The following is an 18,814-nucleotide window of genomic DNA, read 5'->3' as shown; positions in this document are numbered from 1 at the left end:
CAGGGATGGAACTGGAGTCTCTTATGGCAGATGGGTTGTTTACCACTAGCGCCACCTGGGAGCCCATAAATGATAATAAGGCAAGTTATATAAGATATCTTATATACCATAGTATAATAACCTTACTGAACAGGATAGAATAGATTTACAGCAAGGTAACAAACAACTCCTGGAGAAGGCAATGGCACCCCACTCCAGTACTCTTACCTGGAAAATCCCATGGATGGAGGAACCTGGTGGGCTGCAATCTATGGGGTCGCTAGGAGTCGGACACGACTGAGCGACTTCACTTTCACTTTTCACTTTCATGCATTGGAGAAGGAAATGGCAATCCACTCCAGTGTTCTTGCCTGGAGAATCCCAGGGACGTGGGAACCTGGTGGGCTGCCATCTCTGGGGTTGCACAGAGTCGGACATGATTGAAGCAACTTAGCAGCAGCAGCAACAAACAACTGCACAATCCCAGTGGCTTAACAAAGTGAAAAAAGTTTATTTCCCACTCATAGGAAGTGTGCTGTGTGCCTGGGAGGTTCTCCAAGACAACTGTCCTCCATGTGCTGATGCTATGATCACAAGAAGCCTTCATGGTGGACGTTTCCACCATGATCACTGAAGGGGAAGAGTCGGGCTGGACAGCAAGAGTGAGCTGGGGCCTGGACTACTGGCCTTAAATGCTTCTACTCAAGATGTGACCCAGGCCACTTCTGGTCACATTTTCCTGCCAAAACAAGTCTTATGATTTTGTCTATCTTCCCATGTGTCAGGATACAGAGAGGATCAGATATTGGTAAAAGTAATAATGCTCATTAATGCCTGATAAGATAAACATCACACAAAAAAGTCACAAAGAAATGGCTGAGGGCCTGCCAGAGAAGGAAGCAATCATGCTTAGGATGTTATGTAATAAAAGACAGTTCTTCTGTGTTTCTGTCAATAAGTAGATGTTGTTTATTGCATCGTGTTCTTTCACCAGTAGGAAATGGCCTGCCAGGGCTCCAAATTCAATCCTAGCTTCCAAGCTTGTTGATGTGATAGAACCCACAAGACGTCTGTGCTTTCCCCAGATCTCTGTTCTTTTCTTTGTCTTTTATAGATCTCAAATATGTGGCCTAGGGAAATGGATCTGTATAAGAGTTTCTGATAAGGTTCTAGAATGTTTTAATCACATTCCAAGAACTTGTCTCTGCTTCTTGAGACAAGGTTCTACTTTGCACAAACGCATGGTGGTGTGAGTAAACCAGCTGAGTAAATCTAACCCATTAATAATGTCTTTATCTTGGAGCTTAAATTCTATTTATGAGAGCTATCAGGGTGCATCCAGAAATTCAGCATAGGAATAATAATTGATCATTGTGATCCTACATAAAGGATAAAAATAGTCCCAGAACTTTATAGAAAGTGTATTTATAGAAAGAATACCATTAAACTGAAAAAAATAATAAGAGAGTGAGAGAGAAACCTAGATTTTCATTTTTCCTGTAAGTTCTTTGGAGAAAATTAAGAACTTTCAGTTTTTTTCCCACTTCTTTTGTTTACTTTTTACCTCTTAATTATAATTCAATGAGTGAAAAGAACAAAAGTCCAATTTGCTTTTAAAAAAAGAACCTTCATATATATGGAATTTAGAAAGATGGTAACGATAATCCTGTATGTGAGACAGCAAAAGAGACACAGATGTATAGAACAGTCTTTTGGACTCTGTGGGAGAGGGCGAGGGTGGGATGATTTGGGAGAATGGCATTAAAACATGTATAATATCATATGTGAAACGAATCGCCAGTCCAGGTTCGATGCATGATACAGGATGCTCGGGGCTGGTGCACTGGGATGACCCAGAGGATGGGATGGGGAGGGAGGTAGGAGGGGGGTTCAGCATGGGCAACACATGTACACCCGTGGTGGATTCATGTCAATGTATGGCAAAAGCAATACAATATTGTAAAGTAATTAGCCTCCAGTTAAATAAACTTATATTTAAAAAATTAAAAAAAAAAAGATAGCCAGACTTTCTGTTTAAAAAAAAAAAGTAACTTCTTTCTTTTTAAAAATTAGAATGGTTAGATTTTCCCTAGAATGTTTTTTGTGTTTCTTGGAAATATATTGACATATTACTGCATATAAAAGGGTGAGAAATCTCTGTACTAGCTCTGAACTGTGTAGATACAATGAATAAAATGGAATTTTTCCATATTTTAAGAAATCGGCTGCACCAAAAGCTACGAAGATGCATGTTTGTCATACCATGTCATATCTTAAAGTGAAATTGGAATTAAAAATACTTTATCATGATTGTGTTTGCACGCAGTTTGCATGCAACTCTGTTTCCTTTCAGAGAAGTTGTAAAGCAAAATAAGTACAGGGAGATTTTTAAAAAGATAATTCTAAAATACTATTGACAAGTAGTGCAGGTGGCTCTGACTTGAGCAGTAACTGTTGATCAGCCATCCTAGGGCAGGTTGGGGGCGGGGTGCAGTTCTGAAGAGAAGGCAGGAAATATGCTCACCCTGGACATGGGCTAGGTAGAAGCACAGGCGGAAGTGGCAGTGCTGGCCCTGTAGGAAGATTTGGAGCATTTTCTGCTTTGTCATCAACAGGCTGCTGGAGGATGTCATGGCTTTCACCTGAGAGCACGTGAGAGCATATCTGAAGACCAGAACCAAGTTCTGGTGGATCAAAACTGGGTCTCCTGCATTGCAGGCAGATTCTTTACTGTCTGAGCCCCCTGGGAAGCTGCAAGATGGACAATAAAGTGTGCGTGTTAGTGGCTCAGTCACGTCCAACTCTTTGCAATCCCATGGACTATAGACCACAAGGCTCCTCTCTCCATAGGATTCTCAAGAATACTGGAGAGGGTTCCCATTTCCTTCTCCAGGGGATCTTCCTGACCCAGGGATTGAACCCGGGTATCCTGCATATTCTTTACCATCTGAGCCACCAGATGGACAATCAGTTAAGTTCAGTTCACTCGCTCAGTCATGTCCGACTCTTTGTGACCCCATGAATCGCAGTACACCAGGCTTCTCTGTCCATCACCAACTCCCAGAGTTCACTCAGACTCACGTCCATCGAGTCAGTGATGCCATCCAGCCATCTCATCCTCTGTCGTCCCCTTCTCCTCCTGCCCCCAATCCCTCCCAGCATCAGAGTCTTTTCCAATGAGTCAACTCTTCGCATAAGGTGGCCAAAGTACTGGAGTTTCAGCTTTAGCATCATTCCTTCCAAAGAAATCCCAGGGCTGATCTCCTTCAGAATGGACTGGTTGGATCTCCTTGCAGTCCAAGGGACTCTCAAGAGTCTTCTCCAACACCACAGTTCAAAAGCATCAATTCTGTCACGCTCAGCTTTCTTCACAGTCCAACTCTCACATCCATACATGACCACAGGAAAAACCATAGCCTTGACTAGATGGACCTTTGTTGGCAAAGTAACGTCTCTGCTTTTGAATATGCTATCTAGGTTGGTCATAACTTTCCTTCCAAGGAGTAAGCGTCTTAATTTCATGGCTGCAGTCACCATCTGCAGTGATTTTGGAGCCCAAAACAATAAAGTCTGACACTGTTTCCACTATTTCCCCATCTATTTCCCATGAAGTCATGGGACCGGATGCCATGATGTGGGGGGAGACCTCGGAGGAGAAAGTCTTGAATCACCTTCAGCATCTTAGTGGGGAAGCTGATGAGAGTGTGATGAGAGTGTGGGTTGTGCCAGAAGTCAGAGGAGAAAGCCAAGGGAATGTTGGTGGAGCTAGTCTGGCAGGTAGAGAAAAGCAAACTGTCCTGAAGGAGGGTTGACATTTACAGCTGTTGGACTGCACTCAGTAAGAATGGGTTGACACCTGGAGGAAACTGAAACAGCTCCTCATTTTCTCTATTCTGTTTTTACATGTATTTTTCTTTTGCTCATGTAACAGTCTCCCCTGGGCTTCCCTGGCGGTTGAGATGGTAAAGAATTCATCCACAATGTGGGAGACCTGGGTTCCCTCCTTGGGTTGGAAAGATCCCCTGGAGTAACCCACTCCAGTATTCTTGCCTGGAAAATTCCATGGACAGAGGATCCTGGCTACAGTCCATGGGGTCCCAAAGAGTTGGTCAGGACTGAGTGACTAAGCACAAGCACAATCTGCCCTAGGGTCAGTGATTGGTGACCTTGATATGGGTGTAGATTGTCAGATGTATTTGGTTCATAAAAAATAACTTTTGTTTGGGAAATGCTCTCACAAGGGAAATAGGACTTAATCAAAACTTTTTTCAGTTTATTTTTGTTAGTTTGCGGTGTTTTGAAATGTTGGGCAAGGCCTTGTATTTTGCTGTTACCATGTGACCGGATTGTTTTCTGGAATTTTGGATACTTGGGATCACAATCTTCCAACTTTAGAGGTGCAGTGGAAGGCACTACTTTGATGTAGTGGATGAAGAATGTAGGAATGAGACTGCTTTGGATAAGACTGGGAAAAACCAAAAGACAGATGGACATGGAACATGGTGGGAATATATTTTGGAACTTGAATACCTCTGTGAGAGAAAGGAAGAGAGTGGTGTTTTGTGGCATATTGTCTTGTGCACACTGTATAACCTGTCAGGTGTGTTTATTTAGAAAACCCATTCCAAACAGATACGGGGTGGTAATATTTAAGCATTTCGAGTGAGGGGAAGTGGGTTGAGGAGGCAGTGGAAGGAAGTGGGTTGATTATATTGTAAGATATAATCTTACAATAACCCTCTCTTAGCTCCTTCCCTGGTGGCTCAGACAATAAAGAATCTGCCTACAATACAGGAGACCTAGGTTCGATCCCTGGGTTGGGAAGATTCCCTGGAGGAGGACATAGCAACCCACTTCACTCTTCTTGCCTGAAGAATCCTCACGGACAGAGGAGCCAGGCGGGCTACTGTTGGGTTTGGGAAGAGTCGGATGTGACTGAGTGACTAAGCGCTACTCTGACCCTAAAGGACAAAGCAGTTTGAACAGGGAATGATGGAGTACACTTTACTATTGTAATATTCTCACACAATAGAGAGGTTTAAGAGAACAGCATCAAAGAGACAGTCTACCAAGAGCCTTGAGAGCCTTGAGAAAGGGAAAAGCATATCAGAGCCAACAAAGTTCCTTCTAGGTCACCAGGGTAGTAGATCTGATTAGGACTTGAGGTCAAAATCAAACGTGTAACAAGTGTTCATTTCCCTTGAAAAACAAAGACCTAAAAAACCTTCCTTAAAAAAAAAATATTCTTTGTTCAGATGACCAAAGCCCCTGTGTGTGTTAATGAAAGAATCATAAATTTCTTTTGAAATGGAAAAAAATTCATCATAATTTCGTGATTTAAAACGAGTATTTTTTGAGATTATTAGTAAATAAGATTCAGAAATCATGTAGACTTTAGAAGGAACTGAAACCAAGCAAATATGATTACTTAAAAAAAAAAAGTCTTAGGGTCCCATTGAGAATGGTCCCCTCTCCAGAGGGCAGCAGAGACACCCAAAAGAAAACGGAGATCTCGGCGACCCGAGAGAGGACGAGTTGGTCGGGGCAGGGCCGGCGCTGGGCGCAAGACTGCTGCCCGAGGGGCGGGTTGGAGGAGCGGTCGGGGACCGCGGCCGGAAAAAGAGGCAAAGAGGTGACTTCTCAGATAAGCTTTCAGAGACGACGGTCTCCGCCCGCCCGCCCGTCCGGAGGCGGGGTGGCAGCCCGATTAAAGAAGCAGCCAGCCTGGAAGGAAGGAAGAAGCGAGGGAGGGACGGGAACAGTAGGAGGAGGAGCAGCGAGCTGGGCTGCAGCGACCGGAGGAGGAGCGGCCCCCGCGAGGCCGCGTTTCGTTTTTGTTATTTTCCACCGAAGTAGTTTTCGCAGGCCCTCCGGGGGTACCGATCGCGCCGAAGCCCAGGGACCCCGACCTTCCAGGTGACAGCCGGTCACCCTGGTAGGAATCAGCTCCGCCCCAAGTCACCCCCTCCCGCCCGCCCACAGCCGGTTCCCCGCCCAGCCTCCCTGTGCCCGCCCGCGGCGAGCGGCGGCCGCAGCGGCTCTGCAGCGCCGGAGAGGGCGGCGAGGGCCCTCGGACCCCGCGGAGCCGCGGACGAGGAACGGGAGGTCTGACCCCACGCGCGAGCCCGAGAAAGGAGAATGGCGATTTAACTCGCCCTCTTCAGCCAGTCCTGCTGGCCGGCGCTGCCCGGGTGCCCGCCGCCAAAGCCCGGGAGCCGCGCCCGGAGAAGTGCTGCATGGGGCAGGGCCGTTAGGGCGCGGAGTTCGGGGTCGCGCCGAGTAGGGCGCACGGCCCAGCGCAGCAGTTGGCACAGTTTCGGCGGCGCCTTCAACGCGAGAACTGGGGGGGTGGGGGGCGCGGCGGGCCTTTCCCCCCGCCTCCGTGCCCTCCTCGGGAGGAGTGAGTTATGGAGCCCCCCAGCTGCATTCAGGATGAGCCGTTCCCGCACCCACTGGAGCCCGAGCCTGGCACCCCGGCGCAGCCTGGCCCGGGGAAGCCGAGCGACAAAAGGTTCCGGCTGTGGTACGTAGGGGGGTCGTGCCTGGACCGCAGGACCACGCTACCCATGCTGCCCTGGCTCATGGCCGAGATCCGCCGGCGCAGCCAGAAGCCCGAGGCGGGCGGCTGCGGGGCGCCGGCGGCCCGCGAGGTGCTTCTGGTGCTCAGCGCGCCCTTCCTGCGTTGCATCCCTGCGCCGGGCGCCGGGGCCACTGGGGGCTCCGGCTCGACGGCCGCTCAGCCCAACCCGGCCGTGTTCATTTTCGAGCACAAGGCGCAACACATCTCGCGCTTCATCCACAACAGCCAGGACCTCACCTACTTTGCTTACCTGATCAAGGCTCAGCCCGACGACCCGGAGTCACAGATGGCCTGCCATGTTTTCCGCGCTGCAGACCCCAATCAGGCAAGACCGCGCCGCTCCGAGGCCCCGGGGAGGGTCCGACACACCCGGGAGGAGTGGCGGGGCTGCGGGCTCCGGTACCACCCGTTAAGGACCGGCTCTGGTCCGGCTGCTGGCGCGCGCCCTCCACGTGGCGCACTTGAGCGCAGCTGGTCCGGCTCCTCGGACCCCGAGTTCGGGGGCTGGCTTTTGGGGGCGGATGGGGCGGCGGGAGCAGATGACCCGCAGGAACGAGGAAGAGAGAGGGACGCTGAGTGGCTTCGAGACGGCGGAGGAGCTAGGACGATGCGGGGAGCAGCGCACGTCCTGGCAGGATCCCGACGTCTTGGGGTGTGACTGGAGAGATGGCATGCCCGGCCTTGGTCGAGGGTGTGAGTGCGTGCAGGTGTGTGTTTGAGTGAACGCGGGAGAGGGTTGGGTTCCTAAAGGCCCCCGCACTCACCCTGGGTCTTGGTCGAGTCCTGTTCCTTAGCCTCTTGGATGGTCGCATCTTCGTCACAATAACACCTGCAGGTCTCCGATGTGGGAAGATGTTTCAGAGCCGGGCTTAGGGAGAAGTTACTAGACACTGTCAGATTGTCAGCAAAATACGAACCCGCGTTTAGATGTTGAGCGGAAAGACTTTTTTTGTGTGCCGTTTTTTACACACTAATTGGAGACAGAATCAATACCCACTTGCGTGATTTAAAAATCAGTGTCTTAGAAGAGGCAAAAAATCTCTTTTCTAATATCATTTCTCTCGAGTTTACGAAATCGAGGTGCCTGTTACCAAACAGTACATTTTTACTTCCTTAAGAAACGGACACAGTCCTTTTTTCTTCTGGAGAGAGAGATTTAAACAGTCTTTACCACATTTTGGTTGTGTCTTGAAAAACAACACCCTCTCCCCCCCTTTTTAAAAAAATGTGTAAGGAGTTTTTTTTTTTTGTTTGTTTTGTTTTTTTACCGTGTCAAAAGTCCCTGAGATGCTGTCATTTTTTAGTTATTTATTTGTTTGGGCAAAGTACTTAGATTCTTTGGGAAAATAGTGATGTCTAAATGTAAATCAATAGTCTCAGTTGTACTATGTGGCCAGGTTCTTTAGCAGCTGGCCAATTAACAGTCAGATGAGAAAAACATTCTATAAGGAAGTCTTTAATTTTTGAAAATTCATATGATACTAGAATATATACATTTTCAAAAATTAAAGCATCTAGTATCTGTAACGGAGAAGGAAATGGCAACCCACTCCAGTGTTCTTGCCTGGAGAATCCCAGGGACAGAGGAGCCTCGTGGGCTGCCCTCTGTGGGGTTGCACAGAGTCAGACACCACTCAAGCAACTTAGCAGAAACAGCAGCAGTATCTGTAACAGAAAGACTGTCTGTTTAATAGCTTTCCACAAAAGGCCTATAGTTCAGCTGAAGAAAATCAAAGTTCAATATCTTCTGATTCCATCAGTTACTTTGTAAGCTAGTTTAATATGCTCAGAACTCCCAGTGTGAAGAGAGCAATTTTGATTTATGGGACCTATGTTGCATTATGGTAAAATACCTTATTACAGATGATCTCAGAATCCTAACCATGATTAAAATGAATTTCATTTCATACTTATCTGTTCAAAATTTATTTTTAGCTGTCAGCTATGTTGAAGTTGGAGGGCAGCATGTTCTTTATTTCCACTGTTGTAGTATTGTATTTATCACTATCTTTATTGTTTTAAGGTTTTGGGGTTCTGTGAGTAAGATGGAAGTAGTGGCATTTTTCTAGGACTTTAAGGAATATTTCAAGATTCTTGATAGTTCTTTCCTTCAGGTCTGAAGCATGACACATCATTGCTAATTTCACTGATGGTCAAGGTTTGTCTCTGGATTATAGCACCTTAAATTCTCAACAGTAGCTATTGAGTTTTCCCTGGACTCATTGAAGTTTAATTAAAACATCCCATTTTATTTACCTTCCTTTTTGTGTTTAGATTTGAGAGGCTGAATGTGCGGTCACTTTACAAATAATAGCATGTGTAAGCTTATGTACCCGCTATGTAGGAGCAGTGGAAGCCAAATGGCTTTTTGATAAAAGAAGAAACAAATTTTTCCTGTTTATTGTCATTTCCTAGTTGAGTCTTTGATCTAAAGATGTAGATTCCTATTTGCCCCAAACCTAGAGAGCCCCTGGCAGAGGATCATTAATTTGAAAGGCCAGATGTTGTCTACTTAAGAATTATCTCCAGCCATAAATCAAGGGTTACAAACCTCCACGGCTGGGAGGATGGTTGAGTGAGGTCCATGGAGAACTAAATAGGGAAATTCTTTCTCAAGGTGCTGCTCAGCTCCAGATGGAAATTACGTTAACAGAATATAAGCTCAGTGTTGACCAAACTTCTGATTTCTCAAGAGAAAATGGAAATTTGGATTTTTACATATGAGTCCACATTTTAAAGTATTAGCAAGTATTTTAAACATTTAAGAATCCTATCTGGGCTAAACAAAACACATCTGAAGTTTGGCTTCAGAGATCTAAGGACGGCCACTTTTGATCTTGCGCATAAATATTTGTTGAGTGGCCAAGTGCAGTCATTAGATACTGTGTGCTCTTTGTCACATTTCCTTTTGAAATAGTGAGGAGAGTTAGAATGATTTGGAAGGCAGAATTTATAAGTCGGATTCCCAGTAGTGATGATTCCGCAGTTGAACTTGTTTGAGGATGAATTCACATTATTTCCATCTAGCAGTATACCTCATATAGCGTAGAATCTCTGGATTTTTCTGAGCACCTATGAAATGAGAAGGAAGAAAATTTGCTGTTTGCAATTCTACATTTGAAGTAGAGACTTATTTGTTCTTGTTTAGTCGCTAAATCATATCTGACTCTTGCGACCCCATGGACTGTAGCCCGCCAGGCTCCTCTGTCCATGGGATTTACCAGGCAAGACTACTGGAGTGGGTTGCCATTTCTTTCTCCAGGGGATCTTCCCAACACAGGGATTGAATCTGCATCTCCTGCATTGGCAGGCGGGTTCTTTACCACTAAGCCATCGGGAAACCCCAGAGAATTATTTAGTTGGACTTTAAGATTATGGCTAAATCTCCTAAGTATTTTCTACAGTTCCTGAACAAAATATGGAAGGTAGCCTGGAGCAGAAGTCCTGCAAACATCCCTAAGTAAACTAGCCTCTGCTTTGTCTCTCTTGCCTGTCCCTTTTCTGAAATAGACTTGTCTGTTGGTTGACCATGTAACTTATTGTTTAATGCAGGACAATTTTTATGAGAAAGGAGGCGTCGTTAAACTTACACCGGCATAACAACTATAAAACTGGACCATTTAGGGCAAACAGGAACATAAATGACCATAGATAAATGGAAAAGTTTGTGTTTCTGCCAAGTCACTGAAATGGAGGATAGTAGTTTCTGTATATAAAATGATGATGTTTTGCAGCATATCTACTCACACATCTTTTGTGGGGTGGATCTCTGTGTGACCTCAAAGATGAGAGTGCTGTGTGTATGCGAGTAGCTTGGGTCTGTTGTGGGGAGTTGCCATAGTGATGTGCCCTTTGGCTCCACACCTTCCTGGTGGGTAAGAGTCAGCCTGAGGATGCTAAACCTTAGTCAGCCTGGAGGAGTGCTCTGCCATAATGCTCTGATGCAGAGCTATTTCTCCCAGGTGCAAAGAGAGGTGTGGGTTGGGAGCAAGTGAACTAGTTCCAGTTCAAATATATGCCAATACAGATTGCTTCCCATTTATTCAAGCCTGTGTAGTCTTGCATGGGAGGAATGTCAGTCAGCACACATCAGCCAAGGTTGGATATTTGAAAAGTGCTTAACTCTGCATAACTTAAAAAACAATTACACTGGCATAAATTGAGTTGTAGACTTAAAACTGGTTGGAGAAACCAAGAATCTCTGATTCTATACCGAAAATCTTGGGAAGGTCACTAATATTCTTCAAAGTACTTACCTTTATCTACTTTCAGAAAGAGCCTGAATGTTGCATTCAGAAAATACTACATACTGAGCGACTTCACTTTCACTTTTCACTTTCATGCGTTGGAGAAGGAAATGACAACCCACTCCAGTGTTCTTGCCTGGAGAATCCCAGGGATGGGGGAGCCTGGTGGGCTGCCATCTATGGGGTCGCACAGAGTCGGACACGACTGAAGCAACTTAGCAGCAGCAGCATTATCTCCATTTCCCCATTAAAAAGCAGAACTTGTTTTATGTTATATATATATTTTTATATTAAAAATAAGAATTGTTAGTGTTTGTAACGCTTGTTAGAGATTACATGTATTTGCATAAGACTCAACAGCATATGTTTCAGATTACAGAATGAGTAGTCATTTAAAACACAAAAACATGATTGCTGTAATTTTCATTGATTTCGTTTGTGTATATATTCCTTGAAGCTCACAAGAATGTACTTTCAAAGAGATTTTACAAATTGTGTTCTTAAAATTAAAAAGTGAACTCGACATGGTTTATTTTCAACTCTAAGTTCTCTAAGCCTGTGGGTTTTTTGCTTCTTTTAAAATAGTATTTTCTGAACTTTGCTCAGATAACCAATTTTCACCCATATATTTTCAAAAGATCATTTTTAGTGTTGTCAAAGTTGAGGATCAGTGGATCTGGGAATATACAAACAAGGAAACCAGAGAAATAGAAACCTGGAAATTTTCACATCTCTCTCTATGCTTTCCAAGTACTTTGTGCTATTCTAGACAGGTAGCTCTCTTCCCTCGTGTTTGCTCTGGTCACTTTTTTTGTTCTCTCCCTTTCTAATCTGAGGTGGATCTAATCTGCTTTGGCTTTGTGGTAGGATCCTGACTACCTTATCTAGGGGAAGGGTAAAAACGTATACCCAGAGACTCCCACTTGTGAATTGGCGTGTTATAGTGAAGATGGTGGTGTTTGGTATCAAGGCTTGTTTATCATAAACCAGAGCTTCTCAAACTTGAGTGTGTGTCAGAATCACCTGGTAAGCTTGTTCGAACAGACCGGTGGCCCCCACCCTCAGTTTCTGATGTTATCAAGTTCTCTGATGATGTTCAGACTCTGGTCTGGGGACCACGGTTTGAGACTCACTGCCTTCAGTGATTCTGTTCATCTGGTTGGCTATATAATCCTTTCTATTCTCTTGGTTATTTTTGCAGCTGTTCTCAAACTTGAAAGCTCAGGGTGAGTGTGGGGAGGAATAATATCTACAGAAGATTTTTAAGAAACTCTTCATTTTATAGCTTAATAAGCTTTGCCTATTTTCTTTGCTAGATAGACATTATTCTGCCAGACATGCTGAGACTAGCCCTATGTTTAATGAAAACATTACCTTTCAAGCCAACGTTTTAGGTTCTTCAGATGGCATAATCAATTTATAAGGAATATATTCTAATGTTCAGTTATGATACAGTTTTGCAAAAATCAAAGCTTTATTTATTGAATTTGCAGAACTAACATGTAAAACATCAGTATGTGTAATATACTGTCTAGTAAGAAAAAAATCAGGCAAGAAGAAACAGAATTGATAATTTGGTGAAAAGGATTATGACTACTCTGAGTGATTATTGCAAACTTTTCTCTCCTTCCCCTTCTTCCTCCTCCTTTTTCTTTTTAAAATCTCACGGCTTTTGTTTGTTTTGTTAAAATCATCTGGATGGTGATTTTAGAAGCCCATTTCTTTTGGGCTGTGTTGCCGTGTTGTTGTGGCTCCCCAGGTAGCGCTAGTGGTAAAGAACCCGCCAGCCAATGTAGGAGACAGAAGAGACACAGGTTCAATCCCTGGGTTGGGAAGATCCCCTGGGGAAGGGCATGGCACCCCACTCCAGTATTCTTGCCTGGAGAATCCCCATGGACAGAGGAGCCTGGTGGGCTAGAGTCCATGCAGTCGCACAGAGTTGGACACGACTGCAGCGACTTACTATGCACCACCACATGCCATGTTTTTAGTTAGAGATATCCCCCTGTAAAATGAGGGACAGATCAATTATAAACTAATTTTGTAGTACATTCAGAATTATTGACCAGATAAAGGATTTTGTTTGAATTGTGGTCTATATAAAATATTAACACAAATTTAGTAATTCATTGGGAGGCATCAACTAAGCGTGCCATTGGCTTGTTACTTTAAGGGTGTAATGTGATTACAAACATACACAATAGTACGTCTATCTAAATAGCTTTTTAATGCTTAAAAGCTAACCTTTGTTGAGCTCTTGCTGGATGATATTACTGCCTTTAGTGCTTGTCCTAGGTAATCACATTTTATCTTCACAGTAACAGTGTAAAGTATGTATAAGTCTTCCTCCCATTTTACAGATGAGAAAACTGAGCTAAAGAAAGTTTAAATATTTCCCTAAAGCACAAAGCTTGTAATGGTAGAAATAGTTTTCAATCTGTGTGAATAGATCTCTTATCTGTTACTCTAAAAATATGATTTTAATTGTTAGTGATAGGAAGCTTTATGCTATCACTTTTTCCCCATTTAAAAAAAATACAGTTGTTTTATTTTGTTTTCCAGTTTTACTGAAGTATAATTAACAAGTGAAAGTGTGTTAGTCGCTTAGTTGTGTCCAGCTCTTTGTGATCCCATGGACTGTAGCCTGCCAGGCTCCTCTGTCCATGGAATTCTCCACGCAAGAATACTGCAGTGGGTTGCCATTCCCTTCTCCAGGGGATCTTCCAGACCCAGAGATCAAACTGAGTCTTCTGCATTGCTGCTGCTAAGTCACTTCAGTCATGTCCAACTCCGTGTGACCCCATGGACGGCAGCCCACCAGGCTCCCCTGTCCCTGAGATTGTCCAAGCAAGAATACTGGAGTGGGTTGCCATTTCCTTCTCCAATGCATGAAAGTGAAAAGTAAAAGTGAAGTTGCTCAGTCATGTCTGACTCAGTGACCCCATGGACTGCAGCCTACCAGGCTTCTCCGTCCATGGGATTTTCCAGGCAAGAGTACTGGAGTGGGGTGCCATTGCCTTCTCTGGTCTTCTGCACTGGAGGCAGATTATTTACCATCAAAAGTTGTACATATTTAAAGGTATAATGTAGTGTTTTCATATACATATCAAATGGAAGGATTACCACATCAAGCTAATTAACATACCCCTCAACTCAGACAGGTATTGTTTTCTCTGTGTGTGTATGGTGAGAAAACTTAAGATCTACTCTTTTGGCAAATTTCAAGTATACAATATAGTATTATTAATTATAGTCACCATACTCTCTATTAGATCTTCAGAACTTTCTCATCCTGCATAATTGAAGTGTGTTTCCTTTGACCAACATCTCCCTATGTCTCCCATCCCCCAGCCTCTGGCAACCACTTTTACTCTTTGCATTTATGAGTCTGACTTTTTAAATTCCATGTATAAGTGAGATCATGCACTGTTTGTCCATCCCCCACCCCCCCGCCCCACTTTTTAATTAAAAATCTCCACATTTAAATGTATTCACTGAATTTATAAAATAATAATGAAATGCTGAATGCATGCTTGGATATAGTTTTGCCAGTGTGTATTTTTGTTTCACTGGAAAGTGAAAAGTCTGCATGATCTGTTAGACTGGTGAAGCTGACCTCTAGTCTTTTACAGTGTGTCTTTAGGAGTGGCAGGAAAGTAAGCTGTGAGAGTCTTGTTTGCAACCTTTGTAGCTACTTTGAGGGGAAGTGTTGCCGCTCAGTCATGTCCTACTGGACTGTAGCCCACCAGGCTCCTCTGTCCTTAGAATTTTATAGGCAAGAATACTGGAGTGGGTTACCATTTCCTTCTCCAGGGGATCTTTCCAACCCAGGAATTGAATCTGGGTCTCCTGCACTGCAGGCAGATTCTTTGCTGTCTTAGCCACCAGGGAAGCCCTGATAACTACTTTAGTTTAGAATAAAAATTCTTTAGGATATGTATTTAAGAATGGGTACAACCATGCATTTGTTTTATTGACCCTTAAAGGATATAAATATTGTAAAGTATAACAAAGTAGAAAGTATAAATTATAAAAATGTAATATCAAAGTATATAATTATAAAGTGTGAAGTTATAAAATATAAAAGTAGTGCATCTTACCATCATTATAAAACATATACAATAAAGCAAAAAATATTGGTATCAAGTTGTGCTATTTTAATTACCTTGGGTTAAAGGGAAAGAATACGTAAATTTTAAGGTTATCCCAGTGACCTGATGGGCTGATATATGATTTTGCAGGAGTTCAAGTAGGGAAAGGTGGTTCAAAACAGCATTCATAGGTTCACAATAACTTCAGCCTGCTGAACCCACGCTGTGGCAGCCAGTGCCATAGGCATGTGTTTGGGAAAATAACATCGTTCATCACATTGAATTTAGCTCATTAGTGTAATTGTTACTGGTTTTATACTTGTGTTTGTGGGTATTTTGAAAGTTGGCTTTGGTTTGAAAATTGTTTAAAAGCTAGAGCTGTAAGTATCTAAAGTTTATGTCTAGATTTTTGTGACCATATTTAAAGTAACAGTAAAATAATCATGTTAACATCTTAATTTATCTTCAAAAGTATTCTAACAACCAAAGGTAAGTTCAGAAAACTCCTGGCTTAAACTTTCAGGTGTTATTTAATATGACTCCCATCATCTATGATCCTATGACAGAGAGAGAAAAAAGTATGAGATTAAAATTTTGATGGGTTTAATTTCAGATAATCTTAACACAGGTATTTGCAGCTCTATGAAAAAGATACAGAGGTATTCTCCAAATTACTGATCCCTTCCGAGTTTTATTTCTTGTAAGAGGTTGGGTTGGAAAGAGGATCTCCTAGTAATGTGATCTTCCTGGTTAAATATAGAAGCCTAAATTTGCTGCTTCAGATCTTTTATTTTGTGGATGCCCTGGACGTGAGTTAAGTGAACTCCGGGAGTTGGTGATGGACAGGGAGGCCTGGCGTGCTGCGATTCATGGGGTCGCAAAGAGTTGGACACGACTGAGTGACTAAACTGAACTGAACTTAACTAGTTGGATAGTCCTCACTTTCAAACTCTTGAGAATTTTTACAGGAATTTCTATAATTGTCAAAGTTAGAACATAGAACTTTGTACTGTCAGTATTATATAACTTCTGAGTAGTTTGAAATCAATTTCAGATTGCAAGTCAAACAGTGTTTCTGGTTGAGCAAATCAAGTAATATTTTATGTCTCACAATTGTATCTTCATTCACATTTTCCATAATAGGTTATACAATGTGGACAGGTGTATTTATGGCTTAGGGTTTTACAAAGCAATAAGCAAATCTGTCTTCTGGCCTCAGACAGCTCCCAGTTTTTTCAATTCACCTCTTGCCCTGACTTCAGCCATTTAATTCTCATTAGCTCGGCAGCTCGAGGGATTTTCTTGAGTTTACCTGAAATTAAACTGATGGCTTTCCTTCTTGGTTCTGCAAGTATTTCTGTTCCTTAGATTTCCAGTGTCTTAATATCGGGCTTCCTAAGTTGTGCTAGTGGTAAACAACCTGCCTGCCAATGCAGGAGATTTAAGAGATGTGGGTTTGATCCCTGGGTCGGGAAGATCTCATGGAGGAGGGCATGGCAACCCACTCCAGGCAAGGCAATGTCTCTTGCCTGGAGACTCCCATGGACAGAGGAGCCAAAGAGTCGGACAGGACTTAAGCAACTTAGCACGCATGCACATTTCTTTATACCTGGTGGGATACCCCATTACTCTGTGTTGCATGCGCTGCATCCTCCACTTTGGAGACTACCCAGTGTCTACTGTCGGACTCTTAAATATTGTGCACTGCCTGCTTGATTGAATTTCTTTCCACTTTTGGAAGCTGGAGTTCCCCCTTCTGAGGGATGATCTGGTTGTCTGGTCCTTACCCCTTCCTGTTGGTTCCCTCCAAAGCTGTTAGCCATTATTTACTGATTTTATTTTGGCTTTCATATGGAATTTTGCCAAGATCTATTGGCAGGAACATAGCCTAGTAGTGATAGGTAGTAGGCACGATCCCTCTATATTCACCCATAATTCTATATTTAATTTGAGGAAGATTCAATAGGCTGAATTTAGGAAACTAGATTTCTGTCTAGTTTCTAATAGTACTGATAAAGCAATATGAAAGTGGGTGGTGGTATATTTTATTTTTTGACAGCCCTTTATATTTTAACTTCCCCCATTGATCCTCAATTCAAATGGCCAAATTGTTCTGTTAAAATAATAATGGCATTTGATAAAATTGCCTGCTCTATATTCCTTAAAAAAAGTGTGTTAGTTATAGCAATAACTAATAACTAATATAACTAACCAATACCACTAACCAATAACTAATATGACGTGGGATCTGGAAGTTAATTGATATTAAACCTTCATTTCTGTTGGAAGTTAGGGTGAAGATATGTTGAGATTATATTGTTCATTTTAATAACTGGAGTATGAACATGACCAAATTAAATCTAGCTTAATTAATATATGAGGTAGTATTGAAATTCTTTGGAATAAAAGTATATTAAAAAAAATCTTCAATTTCTCAACTATTCTTACCTAAGCCCATCTTGTAGTTTAACAGAGTTTGTTATCTCTCTTTTGCTTGATCCACCACAATTATCCAGCATTTGATTCTATCTTTAGAAAGTATGCTCTAAACTTCTAGGAACCATGTTAAAAAATAATAGATATATATTCATGATAATATTAGCTCTAAGCAGTATATATGTGTTTAGTTTCTTTTTCAAACTTTGACTTCTTTCTTTTCCTTTCTTTTTATTTTTTAAATTGTGAAAGTATGATAGCACATTTAATGGGAGACTTGGAAAATACAGAGCAAAGTTACATATAGTTCCACTATATAATACAATTATTTTTTTAAGTAGACAAATTAAGATTTTTTTAGTTGGAGTTTCAATATGAAACTCAAAAATTAATGGAATGAACAGACAGAAAAGTAGAAGGTATAGTAGACCTGAAAAGCACTGTGAACCAATTCAACCTAATTAAGATGAATACAGTTTTCACACAACTGCTAAGTCACTCCAGTCGTGTCCGACTCTGTGCGACTTCATAGACGGCAGCCCATCAGGTTCTCCGGTCCCTGGGATTCTCCAGGCAAGAACACTGGAGTGGGTTGCCATTTCCTTCAGCAGGATGCAAATATGTTCGTTTTCTTGACTCAGATCAGATCAGATCAGATCAGTCACTCAGTCGTGTCCAACTCTTTGCGACCCCATGAATCGCAGCATGTCAGGCCTCCCTGTCCATCACCAACTCCCGGAGTTCACTCAGACTCACGTCCATTGAGTCAGTGATGCCATCCAGCCATCTCATCCTCTGTCGTCCCCTACTCCTCTTGCCCCCAATCCCTCCCAGCATCAGAGTCTTTTCCAATGAGTCAACTCTTCGCATGAGGTGGCCAAAGTACTGGAGTTTCAGCTTTAGCATCATTCCTTCCAAAGAAATCCCAGGGCTGATCTTCAGAATGGACTGGTTGGATCTCCTTGCAGTCCAAGGGACTCTCAAGAGTCTTCTCCAACACCACAGTTCAAAAGCATCAATTCTGTGGCACTCAGCCATCTTCACAGTCCAACTCTCACATCCATACATGACCACAGGAAAAACCATAGCCTTGACTAGACGAAGCTTTGTTGGCCAAGTAATGTCTCTGCTTTTGAATATGCTATCTAGGTTGGTCATAACTTTCTTTCCAAGGAGTAAGCGTCTTTTAATTTCATGGCTGCAGTCACCATCTGCAGTGATTTTGGAGCCCAGAAAAATAAAGTCTGACACTGTTTCCACTGTTTCCCCATCTATTTCCCATGAAGTGATGGGACCGGATGCGATGATCTTCGTTTTCTGAATGTTGAGCTTTAAGCCAACTTTTTCACTCTCCACTTTCACTTTCATCAAGAGGCTTTTGAGTTCCTCTTCACTTTCTGCCTTAAGGGTGGTGTCATCTGCATATCTGAGGTTATTGAAATTTTCCCGGCAGTCTTGATTCCAGCTTGTGCTTCTTCCAG

General features: G+C 42.9%; 2 protein-coding genes across 5 annotated transcripts in view; both read left to right on the top strand.

Annotated features, from left to right (window-relative positions):
- COMMD6 (COMM domain containing 6) overlaps positions 1–1,995 on the top strand; it is a 48,740-nt gene extending 46,745 nt beyond the window's left edge. Inside the window, exon 4 of the mRNA XM_086329988.1 lies at positions 507–1,995. Coding sequence (XP_086186114.1) covers positions 507–569 — 63 coding nt within the window. The 3' untranslated portion in view covers positions 570–1,995. The remainder of the gene's footprint in view (positions 1–506) is intronic.
- A 3,718-nt stretch (positions 1,996–5,713) lies between these two features.
- The window catches only part of TBC1D4 (TBC1 domain family member 4), a 210,086-nt gene continuing 196,985 nt past the window's right edge, over positions 5,714–18,814 (top strand). For 2 of the 4 annotated variants that reach the window (XM_086329973.1, XM_086329971.1), the window contains exon 1: positions 5,714–6,884. In XM_086329973.1, coding sequence (XP_086186099.1) covers positions 6,387–6,884 — 498 coding nt within the window. In that variant the 5' untranslated portion in view covers positions 5,714–6,386. The remainder of the gene's footprint in view (positions 6,885–18,814) is intronic. The other 2 variants (XM_086329974.1, XM_086329972.1) reach the window with 1 other exon arrangement.

Source organism: Bos grunniens, chromosome 12, assembly GCF_055505025.1.
Source record: "Bos grunniens cultivar Pamir isolate PY7600 chromosome 12, Bosgru_T2T1.0, whole genome shotgun sequence".
NCBI classification, from domain to species: Eukaryota; Metazoa; Chordata; class Mammalia; order Artiodactyla; family Bovidae; genus Bos; species Bos grunniens.
The sequence above is the reverse complement of the archived record's forward strand: the minus strand, read 5'-3'. Positions and strand labels throughout refer to the sequence as shown.